Source organism: Cavia porcellus, unplaced genomic scaffold (assembly GCF_034190915.1).
Source record: "Cavia porcellus strain 051 isolate PalLab524CR breed Dunkin Hartley unplaced genomic scaffold, mCavPor4.1 scaffold_32, whole genome shotgun sequence".
NCBI classification, from domain to species: domain Eukaryota; kingdom Metazoa; phylum Chordata; class Mammalia; order Rodentia; family Caviidae; genus Cavia; species Cavia porcellus.
The window spans coordinates 30,266,561-30,284,943 of NW_026947515.1; the positions used below are offsets into that span (position 1 = coordinate 30,266,561).

The 18,383-nt window shown below is 61.0% G+C and overlaps 1 protein-coding gene across 1 annotated transcript; it reads right to left on the bottom strand.

The window, feature by feature from the left end:
• Nucleotides 1-375: 375 nt before the first annotated feature.
• Nucleotides 376-16,823, bottom strand: Fasn (fatty acid synthase). The gene is made up of 43 exons (XM_003464828.5): nt 16,648-16,823; nt 15,370-15,505; nt 14,824-14,976; nt 13,498-13,671; nt 13,101-13,301; nt 12,788-12,910; nt 12,591-12,706; nt 12,380-12,514; nt 11,354-11,816; nt 11,059-11,246; nt 10,675-10,864; nt 10,117-10,211; nt 9,765-9,899; nt 9,481-9,684; nt 9,277-9,392; nt 8,921-9,093; nt 8,654-8,845; nt 8,505-8,585; nt 8,237-8,416; nt 7,940-8,119; nt 7,662-7,862; nt 7,083-7,360; nt 6,407-6,793; nt 6,163-6,327; nt 5,954-6,072; nt 5,713-5,867; nt 5,415-5,618; nt 5,154-5,304; nt 4,892-5,070; nt 4,693-4,812; nt 4,469-4,591; nt 4,159-4,382; nt 3,870-4,071; nt 3,606-3,757; nt 3,412-3,503; nt 3,139-3,290; nt 2,805-3,047; nt 2,506-2,697; nt 2,170-2,400; nt 1,874-2,094; nt 1,680-1,778; nt 1,326-1,577; nt 376-1,245 (listed from the first exon to the last, which is right to left on the bottom strand). Exons 2-43 carry the CDS (start codon nt 15,494-15,496, stop codon nt 1,108-1,110), a joined length of 7,506 nt encoding a protein of 2,501 aa, XP_003464876.2. The 5' UTR covers nt 15,497-15,505; nt 16,648-16,823; the 3' UTR covers nt 376-1,107.
• Nucleotides 16,824-18,383: the final 1,560 nt, after the last annotated feature.

Genomic DNA, 18,383 nt, shown 5'->3' on the forward strand with positions numbered 1-18,383 from the left:
CCTCCCCCAACCAAATGAGGAAAGGGGAGTGTTGCTTCCTCTGGGGGCCCATCCCATCAGCTGAGCCCTCAGAACAATCCCCAGGGAGACTATCCTGCCTAGGTGGTGACTGCCAGGGATCTTCTGCCCCCAGCCACATACACAGTGGGCAGAAGCCTTGGCACCCATTTGTGAGGAGACTCTGCCCACTTACACGAGCAGACTCCTATCCCCCACCCCTAGGTGCCCAGCAGGCTCTGGCCTGCTTCTCTTTCCCTGGAGTGAGCCCAGATACAAACACAGGTAGTCAAATGGGAGCCACGGTAAGGACTCCCGGCAGGACAGGGCTATACCCTGCATCACAGATCAGGAAGGAAAAAGGAACTTAGCCAGAGGTGGAGCTCACATGCGCTTTAATAGTGGGGAGGCTCAGGGGATGGGATCAAGAGCAGCATTTTTATCAAGTTGGTGTAAAAATGAAACAAGATCCAGACATGGTTCTTCACACTGACAAGTACAATCAATTTCAAAATCCAAGCAGCAATTTGAATTGTTTTTGCAAAACAAACACAAACGCAGGTTGGTACCCGGTGCGGTCCGCAGGGCCAGGTTGGCCCTACATCATGGGTGCAGCCAGGTGCTGGGGACCCAGGGACCAGCCCTCCCCGCAGTAGGCAGAAGGAGCAGGGCGCCTGGGCAGCGCATGTGCACAGTAGAGAGGGTGTGGTGCCCCCAAGAGCCCGCCATCTTCACAGGATGGGACCAGCCCTGGGGGTCTTGCCCAGGAATGTAATAAATACGAGAATCTAAATGCAGAAACAACAACCAACCAGTGTGGCCAACTCCACACAGTACAAAAGGCTCAGCCCGGCTCTGCCGGTCCCACTGGCTCTTCACAGACCAAAGTGTCTCCGAGTCAGCAGCTCTGGGGTTCCCTGGCACCCACTGGGAGGTGGCAAGTGGATGGGATGTGTGTCACAGTCCTATTTTAGCAGCCACCAAGGGGAGGCGGTGGTGCTAGGCCTTGGGCAGGTTCCACTGGCGGGACCCTCCCCAACCCCTGCATGCTAGGTGTCGGTGTGGTGTGTTGGCATGGTCCCTGGTGATGGGCTGGCAGTGGCCAGGAGCCTAACCTTCCCGCACGCTGACTCGTGGCTCAGCCAGAGAGCTGTGGATGATGCTGATGATGGACTCCAGACCGCTGCCCTCCAGCAGTGTGCGGTGGTCACCCTCGATGATGTGCACAGACACCTTCCCATCACACACCTGTGGGTAGGGACTGTGAGCCAGACCTCACTCCAGGACCGAGTCTGGCCAGTTGCCCTGGGTGCTGCCTGCCCACTCACCTGTGAGAGGTTGTAGTCGGCGCCCAGGTCCTCGCCATAGGCGCCACCAGTCTTGGCCCGGAGCAGCGTCACATTGCCATGGTACTTGGCCCTGGGTGTGTACTGCTCAATTGCACGCAGCTTGTAGTAGAAGGACAGGGCGGCGAAGCGAAGCTCCCGTCGGTTCAGGTTCTGGTGACTCTGGGTGATGAAGTCCACAGCAGCAGCCACACGCTCCTCCAGGTCCTTCAGCGGCAGCAGTGCCTCCAGCATCTACAAGGCAGGCTCTGAGTGTGGGAGCTCAGCCTGCCTGACCCTAGCCCTGTGTCACAGGGGCAGAGACCCTGACCTCATCCTGCCCCACACCTGACCCACCCTGTTGTGCTCTGCGTCAGTGAACTGCTGCACGAAGAAGCAAATGGCCTCAGCCTCGGCCTCCGCTTCACAGCCAGGGGTCATCTTTGCGCGGTAGCTCTGCAGGGAAGGAGGGCAGTGGCTGCAGCACGGGAGGGGAGGTGAGTGTGGCCCACCTGGAGCTGGAATACTGGCGATCCTACCACCTGGCTCACCTGGGTGTAGGCCAGCACATAGGTGTGTGAGCCATCAAACAGGAAGAGGCTGTTGTGGGCGGGAGCTGGCTCCTGCTGGGCCTGCAGCTGGGAGCACATCTCAAAGGCTACACAGGCCCCATAGGAATAGCCAGCCACACGGTAGGGTCCTTCAGGCTGCACCTGCTTGATGCAGTCAATGTAGTAGGCGGCCAGGCTCTGAATGCTGTCCAGGGGGGCAGCTGCAATGGCAGTACCAGGTGCTCAGCTGGGAGGGCCCGCTGGCTGTAGCCACCCAGGGAGGACTGGGCACATACCTTGGGTGCACTGCAGGCCATAGGTGGGCACACTGAGCTTGGCAGCCAGGCTGTGGAACACAGTGGTGGAGCCTTCAATGGGGTGCACCAGGAAGAGCGGCCGTTCAGTGCTCTGGACCGAGTTGAGCCGTGTCAGGGTGGGGCCCTCGGGGTTTACCAGGAGCGTACTCAGGTTCAGCTGGCCCTGTGGCTGGGTCTGGTTGCCCTCCTTAGCCTTGGGGGACTCTAGCTCTGCAAGGATAGGGCAGATGCCAGGCTGGCTTCCACACATGTGAACCTGTGTGCTCTGTGCCCTGCTGCCAGCCCCTTGCCCCTGACTGTCACCCTCACACGCACCACTGGCTGGGTTGGACTTGGAGGAGGACAGCTTCTGCAACTTCTGCAGCGTGAGCTGCCGCACCTCGCGCATAGACAGCACCATGTCGTACTCCCGCTCCAGGGTCTGTCGCACCTCCACGCCCATGAGTGAGTCCAGGCCCAGGTCTGCCAGCGAGGTGTCCAGGTTGATTCTGGAGAGATCATGGATGCCTGGGAGGGAAGTACAGGTGCCATTCAAGTGGGGCTGCTCTGGATGGACACCTGGCTGGGGCTGGGGGTGCTGTTGCTCAGGAGCAGGTTCCACAGACAGTGCTTACCCAGGATGTGTGCAATCGCCTGCAAAAGGTCTGGCTGGACTTTGCTGTCCCTGTGGGTTGCAGTCTTCTCAGCCAGTACGAAGCTGCTCAGGACAGCATAGGGCTGCTGCAGGAAGAGGTCCAGCACCTCCAGGCAAGAGGCAATGCGCTGGGGCAGCGTGCCACCCACGGTCGTGTCACTGTTACCCATCAGGTCCAGCAAAATGCCCACATCACCAATAGCACCCCACTGCACGGCGAGGCCTGTGGCAAGAGCACGGTGGTGGTGAGTAAGGGCTGTGGGTATAGGGTAGCACAGATGGGGTGGGGTGGTGGTGGAGGCGGCAAGGCCTACCTGGGAGGCCATCGTGACGGCGCTGCTCACAGATGCGCTCCATGGTGGAGTTGGCAAAGCCATAGTTGCTCTGGCCCATGTTGCCACGCCCACAGCTCACTGATGAGAAGGCCACGAAGTAGTCCAGCTCAGGACAGGCTTCCCGGGTCACCCTGTAGGTGTTCTTGTCACTCTCTGCCAGCTGTCATGACCAGGATCCCCTCCTCCTCACACCTTCCCTGGGATGGACGGGCCAGAGAAGGCTCCTGATGTGTAGCCTGGGGCCCCACCTACCTGTCCAGGTTTAGGGTGCCGCTGTACTTGGGTCTGTTCACATCCTGGAACTGCTCTGGGGTCTGGTTCTCCAGTATGGCATCCCTCAGGACCTGGGGAGAGGCCTCATCAGTACCTGCAGGGCTCCATCCACCCTGCTATTGCCATCCTGATCTTGGTTTTGGAAGGCACTGGCACAAGGATCTGTCCCTTACCACAGCCAGGTTAAAGATGCCTCCGATTGGCCCAAGCTGTGAGGCCTCAGCAATGAGGGCACGCGCTCCCTCCAGTGAGCTGGCGTCTCGAGTGGACACTAGTACCTGGATGCCCTGGCTCCTCCACTCAGTGACCTGCTTGTTCTGGTAGCCTATGGGACATGGGATTTGGGGCTAGGAAGGGAAGTGAGAGGGGAGCTGCCCCCAGGAATGTGGACACTGTCCCTCACCCATGTTAGTCCCCTCATGCCCTTGCCTGCCCACCTGTGCGGATTCCAGAGCGAGAGGTCAACACAAGCTTCTGGGCCCCTCGCTGAAGCAGCCACTCAGCCAGCTCAAGGCCGAAGCCGCCCAGACCTCCCGTGATGACGTAGGTCTTGTGAGATGGAAAGAAAGTCTTGGAGATGGCAACCATGGGGGTGGGCTGTGCTCCCTGCAGCCTGGATTCTTGCTCTTCCTCGTGGACCTGTGGCCAAGCAGGAGCCACTCAGGTGCCCTGGGAGGGCCAGTGCCACCATGCAGTTGGAGCCAGGGCGCCCGGGTGCTCCCCTACCTGAACAAGGACTTTGCCAATGTGCTTCCCCTGGGCCATGTAGCGGAAGGCGTCTTCCACCTTAGCCTTGGGGAACACGGTGCACTTGAGGGGCTGCACCACACCATCACGGATACCAGCCTGCAGGAGGGCCGACACCTCGTTCCACTGGGGGCTGTTTTTTTCCATGAGCGCGTCCAACAGGATCCCGTGGAAAGTGACATTCTTCAGGAAGATGGCCATGCCTAGGTGGGGTGCCAAATTTATCAGGGCGGCTGCCGAAGCCTGGCGCCTGCCTTCTATTGCTCACCCCAGGCGCTGCCTGCCTCACCAAGCGGGTGGTTGTTGGAAAGGTCAAATTTGCCGATTTCAAGGAAGCGGCCATGCTGAGCCAGGCACCTCACGCTAGCCTGCAGCTTCTCTTCCGCCAGGGAATTTAGGACCAAGTCAACACCTAGGCCGAGAGACAGGGCCTCAGGGTCACACTTCGGCTCCCCCAGGGCCCTCACCCAGTCAGCCAGGCCTCCAGGGATGCGGAGCTTGGGTAGCACTCACCCCTCCCGCCTGTGTGCAGCATCACATGCTGTTCAAAAGATGTGTCCCTGGAGTTGGCGAAGCTGGTGTCATCAAGCTGGGGGAACCTGGCCCGGAGGTAGACCCGCTTCTCAGCCGAGCCTGCAGGGCAAGGTGCCGGGTGGGCTGTGGGCCAGGTGGGCACCAGGGCCGGGGCATGCAGGGTGGGATGGGGCCTTACCGACGGTGGTGAAGACACGGCAGCCCAGGCTGAGCGCGATGGTGATGGCGGCCTGGCCCACCCCACCTGAGCCTGAGTGAATGAGCACGGTCTCTCCAGGCTTTATGCGCCCCCGGGCCACGAGTGCATAGTAGGCAGTGCTATAGACCACGGGCACAGAAGCTGCCTCCTCCAGCGTCCTGAGGACACAGCGCAGGGTCACCAGGCCTGGTCACCAAACAACAGCCTGCAGACTCTTTTACCTGCAGCCCAGCTCACTCACCAACTGGAGGGCACTTCCCAGAGGAAGGCTGATGACACCAGGATAGAGGTGGCCAGACCTTCAGAGGGCACCAGCCCCATCACACGCCGGCCTAGGGCGTCTCGACCTGAGAACTCCATGCCCAGCAAGCAGTCCCGGTTAATCGATTTCCCTGGGAGCAGATAAAAGTGAGCCTGCTGGTGGCGCCACACTTCCCTTCCTTTCTTAGGAGGGGCTGCTGTGGTCCTGCCCTGCCCCCGAAGGCCTCATCTTGGCTGGCACCTGGGATGGCATCAGGGGACAGTTTGCCCGTGGCCAGCATGATGTCCCGGAAGTTGAGTGAGGCATAGTACACAGTGCAGAGCTGCGTTTCTGGGCTGGTGGGCCGGGCATATTTCAGCGGGGAGCAGACCCAGCGGATGGAGGAGAGGTCCCCACGAGTGAGGATGTTCACAAAGGCGTGTGCCGTCTGCTCTTGGGGTCTGTCTGCAGGAACAGAAGCAGGGCTGCCACAGGGTCCAGCTGGCTAGGGTTCCCACCCACCTCGGCCTGGCAAGGACAGTCAGTGCTGTGGGCTCACCTTGGTCCAGGAAGGAAAAGCGGAAGGCACCCCAGACCCCATCACGGTACACATTCATCACCAGATCTCCCTCCAGCACCTTCTGCAGCTCTGCGGAGCCAGGGTCCATCTTGGGGACATGAGACGTGCTGCTGAGGTTGGAAAGCAGGATGCACCTGCAAGAAGCCAGAGGTGGTGAGGACTAGAAGCAGCTAGGCGTAGGAGACAGGAAATGGCACAGCTCAGTGGGCAGCCCACCTACCGGATCCGGTGCCCACCAGGCTCTTTGCGGAGACAGTTCACCATGCCTACCACGCCTGAGGTGGGGCAGCCCAGGGCTGTCAGCCACACGGGGCGGGGGGACATCTCAGCCAGAATATCCTGCAGGGCAAGGAGGGGGTGGGGGGTCAACTGCTGCCAAGGCTCCAGGCTGTATGAGGTAGGGCAGGAGAGCTAGTACCCCGGCCAGACCTTCAGAGAGTCCACCCATTGGAAGCTGGTGTCCTCCACAGGCAGGAAGATGGGGTTGTCCTGTGGGGCGGGCCGGCGGCACAGGAAGATGGCAGAGCCATAGAATGAGGTCTTCTGGCCCACTAAGTGCAGCGCTGCCTTTGAGAACAGACTCTCCCATTCATCCTAGGAGTGGCAGGACATCAGTGTCTGCCAACTCGGCCCCTGCCAGCCCCACCCCCAGTCCCACTCCCAGCAGTGGCACCTGGCTCAGGAGGCTGGGCCCACTCTGCAGCTCTGAGGTGAGGAAGGCCAGGGTCTCCCCGAGGGTGTGCCCTCTGAGCACGGTGTGCAGCAGCAGGAAGCCGCCCTCCTTGAGGGCAGCTGTCATGTTAGCCAGGGCCAGAGCTGGGTCCCCCAGGGTGGCCACAGCACCATTGCACACCAGCAGATCTGCTGCACCCAGACTGCTGGGGGCAGGGTCCGCAGGGTCCCACTGGCCCTGGGCAACCTCATGCTCGTGTAGCCTGCCCTGGATGGCCTCCAGGGCCTGGGGGTGGCGGTCTGTGGCGGTGTAGTCCAGCTGCAGCATGGGGTGGGTGGTGAGCAGGGCTGGGATGCGTGAATACAGGTGACCGTCACCAGCAAGCACCTGCAGCAGAGGAGCAGGCAGTGGGCAAGAATCTGCAGCTGGGGCTGTCCCTAGGGCAGGGTGGTCACCCACTCCACAGTCCACCTGTGGTTCCAGACCCCAGAGCCTCCAGGGACAGCTGCATGGACTGGACATGCAGCCAGGGCCCCTCCCCAGCCTACCCCTCCTGCAAACCTTCTCCTGCCTGGCTGCTGGGTGGGTTTTCCCATAGCCTCTAGGAGAGATACACAGCGGCCCAGAGATTGGGAGTGCACCCTCCCTAGGTCCTGAGGCTCTGCCTGGCACCCACCTCTACCACCTTCATCTTCATGCTAGGCAGGTTCTCCAGAGCTGTGTCCAAGCAGGCCTTGAGCGCAGGGGAGTTGAGGAGGCCACTGAGGAGGGGGTCCTCAGGCAGCAGAGCTCTCTCCTGGGCCAGTGCCTGCTGCAGGTTCCCATTGAGCTGCAGCTGACAGGCAGCTGCCAGCAGTCGGGGCAGTCCCTGCTGTGTCTGGGTCTCATCCAGCTCAGGCACCACCATCTGGGGCCCCTGCTGGGCTGCCTTGGTCTGCAGTGCCTGTGCCAGCCCTATGCAGGAGAGACAGACTACCTGAGTTGCCTGGCCACTGCCCAGGACCCAGAGGACAAGGCAGCAGCTGGAGGGAAGGAACAGGGACTGGCTGAGGGCAGGTGGCAGGGCTGATTACCCCCAACCCCACAAACTAGATGGGGCCTTGAACCCCTTAGCTGAAATTGGAATAGTTAATGGCCATGAAGACCAAGGGGTGGGAAGAAAGACAGGTGTGGTGTCTGCATGGAAAGGGGCTGTAGAGAGAGTTGCAAGGCAGCTTGGCACTGGCCTCTCAAGAGGCCTGGACCCCTGGCTCACCCTTGCACAGCTGCAGCTCCCCCTGAAGGGTCTCACTCTGAGACAGGCACCCTGCTTCCAGGTGGGGTGTGAAGCAAAACTTCTCCAGGGTGGGCACCATGCTCTCCTGCTGCCGCCGTGGGGCTGATGTTGTATGGAGCTGCAGGATGTAGACACCACCGGCCACTATTCTGTTCACAGCGGAGCTCACCACATCAACCACTGTGGGGACAGGCTGGTGAGCGAGGGCAGCACCAGGCAGGACGTGGGCATGCGGGCCGGGGGCATGGCAGGACTACCTTGGGTCTCATCCTGCAGTGTGTACACCTTCTGCAGGTGGACGGTGGGGTCAATGCGCATGTCAGTGATGCGGGTGGGCAGGTACAGGCTGCGCTGATTCATGCTGAGGATGGTAATCTGTAGCATGGCATCCAGGAAAGTCACCCAGTTGTCTTTCCAGAGCAGCTTTCCCTGTTTACCTGAGGGAAGACCTTGGTCAAAGCCCTGGACTCTCCCCTCTGCCTCACATTGCCAGACACAGCTGTGAGGGTCTGGTCCCTGCAGCTACTCAACACTGGCAGAGTGTGCATGCCTACCTCTGAAGCTGGCCTGCAAGACACCCTGGAAGTGGGGGCCATATTCATAGCCACGCAGCCGCAGCTCCTTGTACACATCCGCCAGGGACAGGTGGGAAGTGGGCTCCGGCTCCATGGGACCTGGGTCTTCTGAGTGGTTGAAGAGCTTGGGGTCGGGGTCCTCCCACTGGTATGCCTTCCCTGTGGGTAGGGGTGGCAGGAGGGCCTGAGCACAGGGTAGGCTGGCTGCCTGTTCAGCCCCCAGCCCCCGATGGGCAGCTCTGCTCACCGCTCACTACCAGGTTGCCATTGTGAGAGACTTCAAAAGCGTGGGCAGCCTTCAGCAGCCGTACCTCCAGGGGCACAGTCCCTGTGGGGCAACAGGGTCAGAGCCTGGCTGTGGCCCCTCCAGCTGCCCCTACCCGCCGGCGCCCTCACCTGTCCTGGGCAGGATGGTGGCCTGGTGCACTGTCACCCCCTCAAACACCACAGGTGTCTGCTCTAAGGGCAGGCTAAGGTTTCGAGCTAATGTCTTCCAGACAAGGTACAGGTAGCCAGTGGCTGGGAAGAGTACACGGCCATCGATGCAGTGGTCCAACAGGTAGTGGTCAGGGGACTCGGGACCAGCATCTGCAGGCAGAAGCAAGCCTCAGTGCCTGGCCCCCACGTCCAGCAAGGAGGGTCTGCCCACCTCCAGGCCCTCACCGATGTTGTAGACGGTGGCAGAGGAAGAGCCTGAGCCATTCGGGAAGTGCTCTGCGGCCGGCACATCCCAGGTCTGGCTGTGGTCCCACTTGATGTGAGGGGAGATAAGGGGTGTTCCTCGGGGTGCTGGGAACTCCACAGGTGGGAGTAAGGCGTTGGGGTTGGCGTTGATGCTGGAGTGGGGACAGAGAGGGGTGAATAACAGCAGCATCTGGCCTGGGGGCAGAGTCCAGAGGCAAAGGGCAGGGAGGCCCACAGCCAGGGTACCACCAAGGTACTCAGTTCAGCTGCCTGGTTCCCAGAGGCCATTGACCCACACCACTGCAACTCCGGGGCTCAGCGCGGGCAGAACTCACCCTACGAGGTGGAGCTTGCCAATGTTGGTAAGGAAGAACTCCAGGTTGTTCTTGTGGTCCCTCCGCATTAGGGGCACAATGGTGCAGCTGGGCTTCAGGCCCCGTTTGAGAACAGCCTGTAGGCGGACAGAGGTTGGTAGGCTCCCTCTGATCTCTTCCTTGCTGCTGCCCACCGGTGCTGCCCACCCATGGCCCAGTGCGCACCTGCAGCAGGGCGTGGGGCGCGATCTCCACCACCACAGCGTGCTCGGGGATATGGCGCAGAGCTTCCTGGAACAGCACCGGGCTCACCAGGTTGTTGACATTGTACTCGGCGGAGAAGGTACGGGCCAAGCTACCCTGCCACTGAGCCTCAGGAATGGATGTGCTGAGCCAGCGGGCAGAGCGCGGCCTTGGGGCCTGGATCACCTGCGCACAGAAGCAGAGTCAGCACCGAAGTTGCAGGTCCTCGGCTCCCTTGGGACCCTGTGCACACCATGGGCACCCACCTTCTTGAGAGCCTGCAGTAGTGCGGGCGCAATGGCCTCCATGAAGTAGGAGTGGAAGGCTATGCCGCCTGTCTGTACCTCCTTGGCAAACACTCCCTCCTGCTTAAGCTGCTCTACGAACTTGCTCACGGCAGCCTGGGGAATCAGGAAAGGTTTAGAGGGGCCCTGGCCTAGCTCTCCTGGTTGGGCACACACCCAGTTCTGTCCACTGAGCTGAGGTCATGGAGAGGAGCCCACCTAAGGGCAGGGAGGGGTCTGGGGACAAACACAACTCAGGCCGGGCCCCTCAGAAGCTGACAGGTACAGGCCAAGGCCTCGCAAGGCCAGTCATCCCTGCTGACTGCAGGCCCACCTGAGGTCCTGAGATGGTCACTGTGTCCTCAGAGTTGTGGCAGGCGGGCACAATGCCAGGGGGGCAGCGCTGCTTACACTCCTCCCAGGATAAACCTGCAAGCAGAGCTGGTCTCAGAGGGCAGCCTGGGCCCAACACACTGCTCTTTCTGTGGAGAGCAGTCATGGGCACAGCCTGGAGCCAGGGGCGCTGGTCTTAATGACAGAGGGCCTAATGACAGCCTCTAAGGGGCTTCTCAAGAAATGTTCACCTCTGCCTCACTGGCTTCCCAGCAGAGGTGTCATTATAGGGGTGATACCTAAGGCCAGTCCTTGACGGCGATTCCACAGAAACCACAGGGCCTGGGCCTCACCACCCTGCTCTGATGGCTGAGCCCTGGGGCCTCACAGGTGGGTGACAGAGGAACAAACTGAGGCCCGCCAGTGTGCCCCAAGTGGACCAGCAGAAAGCCTACTGGCCCAGGCGAGAGCGTCTGCACCACCCATGCCCTTTTGGAGGAGGCAGGAAAGCAGCCTCGTTCCAGGGGTCTGTGGAGGAGAGGCACAGAGAGATGCTTACCCACGGCAGCCATAGTTCCTGATGGGAGGCTGGCCTCCTTGACACACTGGCCTCTCCAGTAGGCTGCAAGCACAGCCTCCTCCTGGGAGACACAGCCATCAGCATAGGCACAGGCCACTTCCCCCAGGGAGTGCCCGATGATTCCATCAGGTCTAAGGCCCATTGAGGTTAGCAGGTCTAGGAGAGCAATCTGTGGACAGAGACAGGACACCTTGCTAGCTCTCCTGGTCTCCCAGGCCACCTGCCACCATGCAGCCTCTATGCAGTCCTCTGCTAGCATTGAGAAGCCCTCCCCTCTTCCAGGCCCCATGCCCATGAGCTGGACAGACCAGGACCGATGTAGCCCAGAAGTGCCCTAGGGCTTAGCATCAGGCAAGTGCCCACCTGGATGGCCGTGAGGCTCACAAGGGCATGGACAACATCATCAAAGGTGTTTTCCTCTGTGCTCAGCAGCAGTTTGGACACCTTCAGTCCAACTGGTTTCAGGGCCTCATCAGATCGCAAGATGGAGTCCCGGAAGCCATCCAGACGCATGAGGCTCACTCCCATCCCGCACCACTGTGTACCCATACCTGTGCCAGAGAGAGTCAGTGGTTTGGCCAGTGTCAACTAGTTCCTCACCCTTCCAATAGAGGGGTGGGACTCCAAGGAACCACGGAGGACATGGGGGTGGACTTACCTGAGCAAATGAACCAGAGTGGGTGCTTGCCTGAAGGCACCTGCTGCACTTCCTGGCCACCACCCTCCACGCCCAGCACTGCATAACCCCTGAAGGGCATGGCTGTTGGTGAGGTGGCCGCAATGTCATTGAGCATGCTCACGAAGGCTAGGTCCTGGCTGTGCTGGCGACCCTGCTCCAGCAGGCTCTGCACAGCCTCTAGGGTCCGCCCACTGGCCTGCAGCAGGCGAGGCAGGGCAGCATGGGGGGCAGGCACAGGGGCCAGCTTTGTGTTGGGCTGGAGGATGACATGCACATTGGCGCCTCCGAAGCCGAAGGAGTTGATGCTCACATTGCCACCACGAACAGGCAGGGGCCGGTCTACCACCTGCAGCCGCCCGTCAGTCAGGGCTGGGATCTCAGAGTTGGGGGTGTGGAAGTGTAGGTTAGGGGCCCAGACCCCATGCTCCAGGCACAGAAGAACCTGCAGCCAGAGTACATGCTGGTGGGCAGCTGACCCCATAGGACTCAGCCACCCCCAGATATGCCTGCCACCAGAGGTCCTACAGTTGCTTCAGCCTAGCACCAGGCACTGGGGTGCTGGGCACAGACCCTCCCTGCTGGGCCTTTTGGCTCCCTAGGATCCCTGTCACTTCCCAGCTGTGTGGACACCTGAGAAGGGTTGCAGGTTTGGAAACAGGCCCCAAGTCCAAGGATGTTTAGTCCTCCAGGGCACTGTAACCAGCCCCCATGAAGGCCAGTTAACCAGTCTGGAAGTAGGGATGTGTACGTGGAGGGGGGGCCCAAAATGGACACTGGTCTGCCCTGACACCAGAATCTCCACTGATGAACCAAGTGCCCACGTGTCTGTCCAGCTGCTTCCCTATCTCTGGGACCCCTGTCTGAACCCCTCTCTGGCTGGGCCCAAGAGCAGCTCAGCTCAGCAGGACATCTGGCAGACATAGCACAGGGGCTCCTGCTGGCAAACCTGGACTTTGCCAGGCAAGACAGGTGTGTGGTGGCCACTCTATAGAGCTGTCCACTTACCTTGGTCAGAGCTGCAAGCCCCGAGGCAGGCTCTGGGTGCCCCATGTTGGACTTGGTGGACCCAATGAGCAGTGGGTCCTGGCGGGAGGCACAGAGGACCTGAGCGATGCTGTTTAACTCCTGGGGGTCGCCTACCTGCAGGGGATATGGAGTCAGGGCTCCAGCCAGGGGCCTTTTCAGTATGGATGGGGTGAGGGGCACAGGGCTTCACCTTGGTGCCTGTGCCATGGGCTTCAATGTACTCAAGGGACTCTGGTGCTGGTCCAGCTGGCAGGTACAGGGAGCGAATGAGCTGCTTCTGGGCTTCTCCAGAAGGGAAGGTCACGCCTGCAGGGTTGGGGGTATATTAGGCCTCAGAGCCCCCTCAACCCCATCTGTGGCAGCCTGGTGCCACCCTGCCATGCCCACCTTGTTCCTTGGAGCCATCTGTGTTGGTGCCAGTATTCAGAACAGTGGCATATACCCGCCGGGCCAGGGACTTCTTGGTCAGCAAAACGGCCACCACAGCCTCCGACCGGCAGTATCCATTCCCTGGATCAGAGTGCACCTCAGTGGGCTGACCCTCAGTGGGGGTCAGCCCACCCAGGAGCACGGGCGCTGGGTGGGGTGCCCTGTGCAGCACTGCAAAGACGCTGCCTGCTCTGGGGAGGGGGTGCCAGATGGAGCTGCAGCAGGCAGGCAGTGGGGAGGGAGCCTTGCTCAGGCTTCCTGCTGCCCTCACCTGTCTGATCGAAGGACTTGCACATGCCGTCCGGGCTAAGCATGCCTAGCTTCATGAACTGCACCGAGGTATTGGGCTTGAGCAACGTGTTGATGCCACCCACAATGGCAGCGGGGCACTCTCCGCTGCGGATGGCCTGGTAGGCATTGTGCAGTGCCATCAGGCTGGAGGAGCAGGCTGTGTCCAGGGCGATGCTGGGCCCTGTGTCGGGAAGGGGCATAAGAAGGAGTGCGTGTGCCAGGCCCCGAGTACCTCACTGGCCCTGCCCTGATCCTAGTGGGTCAGACATGTGCATGAAGGGCAGGTCTACACTCCCAGGGTCTTTGCTATTTTGCCTTCAAGACCCAGGGCCAGGCTCAGACACCCTGGTTCCCAGAGGACTGAGCAAAAAACTCACCTTTGAAGTCAAAGAAGAAGGAAATGCGGTTGGCCATCATTGCACGCTGGCAGCCCACCATGCTGTAGCCCACAAGTGTCTCTGGGTCTCGGCTCAGGGCCTCCGAAGCCTCTGAGCCACTCACACCCACCCAGACACCAGTGTTCGTCCCTCGAAGCGAGGATGGGTTGATACCTGTGGGAGCAGTAGTCAGAACCAACATTCCCACATGGCCCCACAGGTGGAGGCCTCAGCCTCAGTGTGTGTGTGGGGGTCTATTAGGGCATTGGGGCATTGGGGTGGGGTGCTTGGAACAGCCAGTCCAGATAGGGCTACAAAGTTAAGAACCAGGACAGAGGAGCTGGGGCATCAGGGATCAACCAGGTCTACAAGGTCCAGGTCAGTTGGTGGCCAGAGGAATGACAGAGCACACCATTGTCCCCAAACAAATCCCTTGGTCCTCGGTGTCACTAGCGGATCTGACAAGCCTGCTGGCCAATGAGAACCCCAGCTCCAAGGGCAGCCTGCCCCGGCACAGGCCCAGATAAGCAGACACAAGGAGACAAAGACTGAGTGTCTAGGCTAGGAAAAGAGATGTCAGTGGACAGCCCCTTGGGAGTTATGCCCAAGGCCTCTGGGTGGAGCCTGGGCAGCAGGAAAAGCCTGAGGCAAAGGCCTGCTCTACCACCGTGGAGGCATCTCAGTTTCGCCCCACCAGGATGGCATTGGACCTCAGGGTAGGTGTACCAGCCCTAATGGCCAATGTCTACCGATTAGAGGCTGGGGAGATGCAGGGTGGTGGAGGGGCAGAGTTATCAGGAACAAAAGTGGAGGAGGTATGTGGGCAGTACTTCAGCACCCTCCGAGCAGGGATCCAGATCACAGCCACCCTGAGGCCTAGAGCGGAGGGTGGACATACAGCAGCCAGTGTGGGCAGCAGAAGCTGAGCCACCCTGCCCTAACCACTGTCAGTCCTGCCCTCACCCCAAGACCAAACATGGTGAGTGAGGAAACTGGGGCACCAGGGCATGCCTGGGACAGCGCCAGTGTGCAGTTGTGAAACTGACTGCCAGGAGCCCCTGTCTCCTGAGCCACTGGCCCCAAGTCAGGCCAGAATGAAGACAAGATCAGGGAGGCAGGGCCAGGCCACACGCCACTTGCGAGGCCTTTTAAGCCTAAAAAAAATATTGCAGATACCGCACAGTTTGCTTTCTTTTGCAACACAGGGAATGGAACCAAGGGGCCTCAAACACACCAGGCAAGAGCTTTGCCACCAGGCTGGTCCCTGCCCTGTCACTGAGACCCTGGAAACGAACTGCTATGACCAGCAGCTCCACTACAACCCACCTGCATCCACAATGGCCTCATAGGCAACTTCCAACAGCAGCCGGATCTGGGGATCCATTGTTTGGGCCTGCTTGGGGTGGACCCCGAAGAAGGAGGCGTCGAACTTGGATAGGTCCTTCAGCTTGCCACACCGCCGTGGCAGGCCATAGAGTCCTGTGGGATAAGGGAGGTGTCCTCCTCCTGACAGGTGCCCATGGACATCACAGGCTCCTGCAGTAGGGTAAAATCCAGGAGGCTCCCTGGGAGGGGTAGATAGTGGCCCTCACATAGAACTGGTGACTCTAACTTGATTTCCAAGAAGGACCCCCTGCCAAAACCCAGAACCCAGACACAATACCCTCTGAGGGACCAGAGGCTGGCTGGGCCCACCATGCTGACTCACACCTGTCTAGCAAGTAGAGCTGCTCTATGGATCGAGACAAGAGTGGATCCAGCCTGAGCACCTGGTACCCTGCCGGCTCTGGGCACAGGCAGAACGGTGCTTGGCTACAGGACCTCAGCAAGGGAAAGGGCAAAGTTGACTCTCATACCCTCTGTGGCACTCACCTGCCTTCCATCGCCGGTCATCATCCGTGACCATGTCCACACCACCAATGAGGTTGGCCCAGAACTCATGCAAGTTCTCTGACTCGGGCAGCTTCCCGGACATACCAGCGATCACTACCTCCTCCATGGCTCCTCTCTGCAGGGAGGAGCACAGGCCCCACGAGTGGTCACAACTACCCCAGCACACCCTGTGCACAGTCTCAGCACCCACAACGTGGTCACCCTCATATGTCCAGCACAATAATTGGGGTGTTCAGGGGCTGGCTGCAGGCCCAGGACAGGCCCCAAGCTGACTTGTGGAGGCTCCCTGACAGTAGACTGGAAGCCAGGAGCTCCAGATATCACCCCCCCCCTTAGTGGGGGCCTTAGCACTGGCCTGGCATCTCTGAGGCCTTGCGCAGAGGTGTCCCCACAGGGCTGGCTGCCCTGCAGTAACTTGCTGCTGGGCGCTGCAGCCCAGGCACAGAATGGAGGGGACCTCTAAGGAGCTGGTAGGGCCCAGAGACCCTCTGGTCCTAGCATAGCGTGGGAGCAGAGGCGCCACCTCAGGCCACTGAGGGGCTGTGCTGCCCTCTGTGCTGGGTGTGGAGGCCGCTCCCACTCAGGCGGACCCAGACGCTGGGGCGGGAAGGGATCCAGGCGACAGGCCTGAGCAGTATGGGTGCCAAATCCTGGCAGGGGTAGGTAAAAGGTGGCCCTGGCCGGTAAGACTCTTCCAGCAACCTGGGGAACCAGGCCTGCCAAAGGCGCGCAGGTGAGGTCGTGCCCAGGCTGAGGCGGCGGCAGACTCCGGGACAGTCCCCGAGGCACCTGCCCAGGAGCCCTGAACCGGCCCAGAGAGCTCGGGCCGCGTGGCCACGATGCTGCTTGTAGGCTCCGGAGCCGCCCCAGGACGAGGGGCAAGGCCGGGCAGGCCCAGCCATTTCCGCTGAGCGCAGGACCTCGTGCGCGCCCAGCGCCGCGCCCTGGTCCTCCCCAACCAGCGCAAGCGACCCACAGCGCAGCCCCTGTTCAAGGAAGGCCCCGGATGTCCCCGAATCCCGCTTGCATCCACGCGGCCCAGCGCAGAGTCGCGGCGCGGCGTCCGCCCCCCCCCCGCGGCCCGGCGCCCACGTGCCGGGGCCTCCCTCTGGGCCCCAATCCCGGCTGGGCAGGCGGCGGAGCGGGCAGCCTTTGTGGGCGCGGGGCCGGTGGTTGGCGCCCACCCGCCGTGCCCGAGAAAGCCCTTGTCGGTGCGCTTCGGCCCGGGCCGCCCCAGGGCTCCGCGGGGCCGCGTACCTGGACCAAGCGGCTGGCGGTGAAGAGCACGGAACGCTGATGGAGGAGCGAGGGGCGCCGCTGCGTCTCTCTGGCTCCCTCTAGGCCGCGCTGGCGCTATTTAAACCGCGGCCATCCCCGCGCGGCCACGCCACATGGGCTGACAGCTTGGCTGCGCCGCCCAGGCCAATGAGCGTCGGGGCTGCGCCCCAGGACCCGGCGCGCCGCCGCCGTGGGGTGATGCCCGCGCGCGCCGCCCCCCGTCCGCGTCCGCTTCCGCTCCCGCGCGAGCCGGAGCGGCTCCGAACTGCCCGCGTTTGCGGGCCACGTGGGCTCTGCGCGCCTGCGGTGCGAGATGGGCGTGCTTGGGCTACACTGGGGACTGTGCAGGGACCGTTTGGGGTCACACGAGGGACAACACGGGAGGCAGCCTCGGGTACGAGCCCGCGTCCCCGCACTCGCTCGGCCACCGCGGCGCGCGCGCAGAGCTGGAGGCGTGGCTTGCTTCGCCGCCGTGGCCAATCGGTCTTCGGGGTTCTACACATTGGGCCAATGGCGGCGCTCGAGTGGGCGTTGCTAGGCGATAGGGTGATGGCCGGCTGCTGGTTGCTCGTCGCTGAGCAGGCCGCGGGAGAGCGCGGTCGTTGACCCTGGCTGAGGGCGCCGAGTGCCGGGTTACTACCGGTCATCGCTGTGCGGCTGCCGGTGCTCCTGGGTGCGGCCACCCGGGGAATGGGGGATGCGTATAACGCATCCCAGAGCGCAGCGGTGCGCCGGACTCCAGGCCAGGGTGCAGAGAACAAAGAAGCCACTGCTGCCTCCTACAGAGGCCCAGAGCTTCCAGCGTCCTTTCTCTCTTCCTCTCTCATAATTCCTCTGCTCTAAGGGTCGCTGAACTTTCGAGGAAAAGAAACCCAAAATACAACTGGCAACCGAAAGAACCAAATGGGCCCCAGTATCGGGGCTCACCTGAGAGTCCCGGAAGGTGGTCCTCAGGTCCTTGGCCTCCTACCTGCAGGCCCAACTCACTTAGGAAGAGTCTTTTCTCGAGAAGCCAGCAGACCTGGAAGCCAGCAGACTTGGAGGCACAGCTGTCTTGGTTGTCTGTATTTCCTGCTCCAACCACCCAGTGTCCCAGGGCCTTTCCAAGCCTGGCTGGCTGACCCCTTTGGGTCTCTTTGGATTTGACAAGTGTTCCAGTTCTCAAGGCAGTGCTACTGGTGGGCGGTTGGTGGTCAATGGGGTTCTGTCCCCTGCACCCTTGGGCGCAGGTAATGGGCTGAACCCAGAATCTGAACCTGTCTAGAGGATGGCAGCTTGGGGCTCAATTTGAGATTCTGAAGGGGAGCTTTAATGTGCTTTTTTCAGCCTCAGTAGGTCACAGGTCCAGGCCTCTCTTCAGGAACACATGCCTTAAAGAACAGCAAGGGTACCTTCCCCTCCAAAGCATCTAAGAATGCAGCAGTTTGCTTCCAGGAGCATCAGGAAGGCCTGCCAGTGTCCTTGTGTGCCCAGGTGGAGCATGTTAAAGACATGGTGGTAACCCTTTGTCTGTGCACCTGGAATAAATGGATGAAGCCAATTGTAGAAACCCAAGGTGTTGCAAGAGAGATTTACAAAGCAATGAGACCTGGACCTGTAATTTCTCAGCCTGCATCAGGGCCCCTGCTGCTGGTGTGGGGTTTCCCTGTGACATTTGTCAGGCTCACACACTTGTGAGCCAGCAGGCAGATGTTGGCACCCATATTTTACCTGGA

What these genes read in the sequence shown, in the direction of transcription:
- Fasn (XM_003464828.5), bottom strand. Translation starts at nt 15,496, where the DNA reads ATGGAGGAGGTAGTGATCGCTGGTATGTCCGGGAAGCTGCCCGAGTCA. An exon ending in ACTCTGGTTCATTTGCTCAG is followed by an intron (nt 11,247 to 11,353) that starts GTAAGTCCACCC and finishes TCTCTGGCACAG; the next exon opens with GTATGGGTACACAGTGGTGC. An exon ending in GGCGATTGCACACATCCTGG is followed by an intron (nt 2,698 to 2,804) that starts GTAAGCACTGTC and finishes CTTCCCTCCCAG; the next exon opens with GCATCCATGATCTCTCCAGA.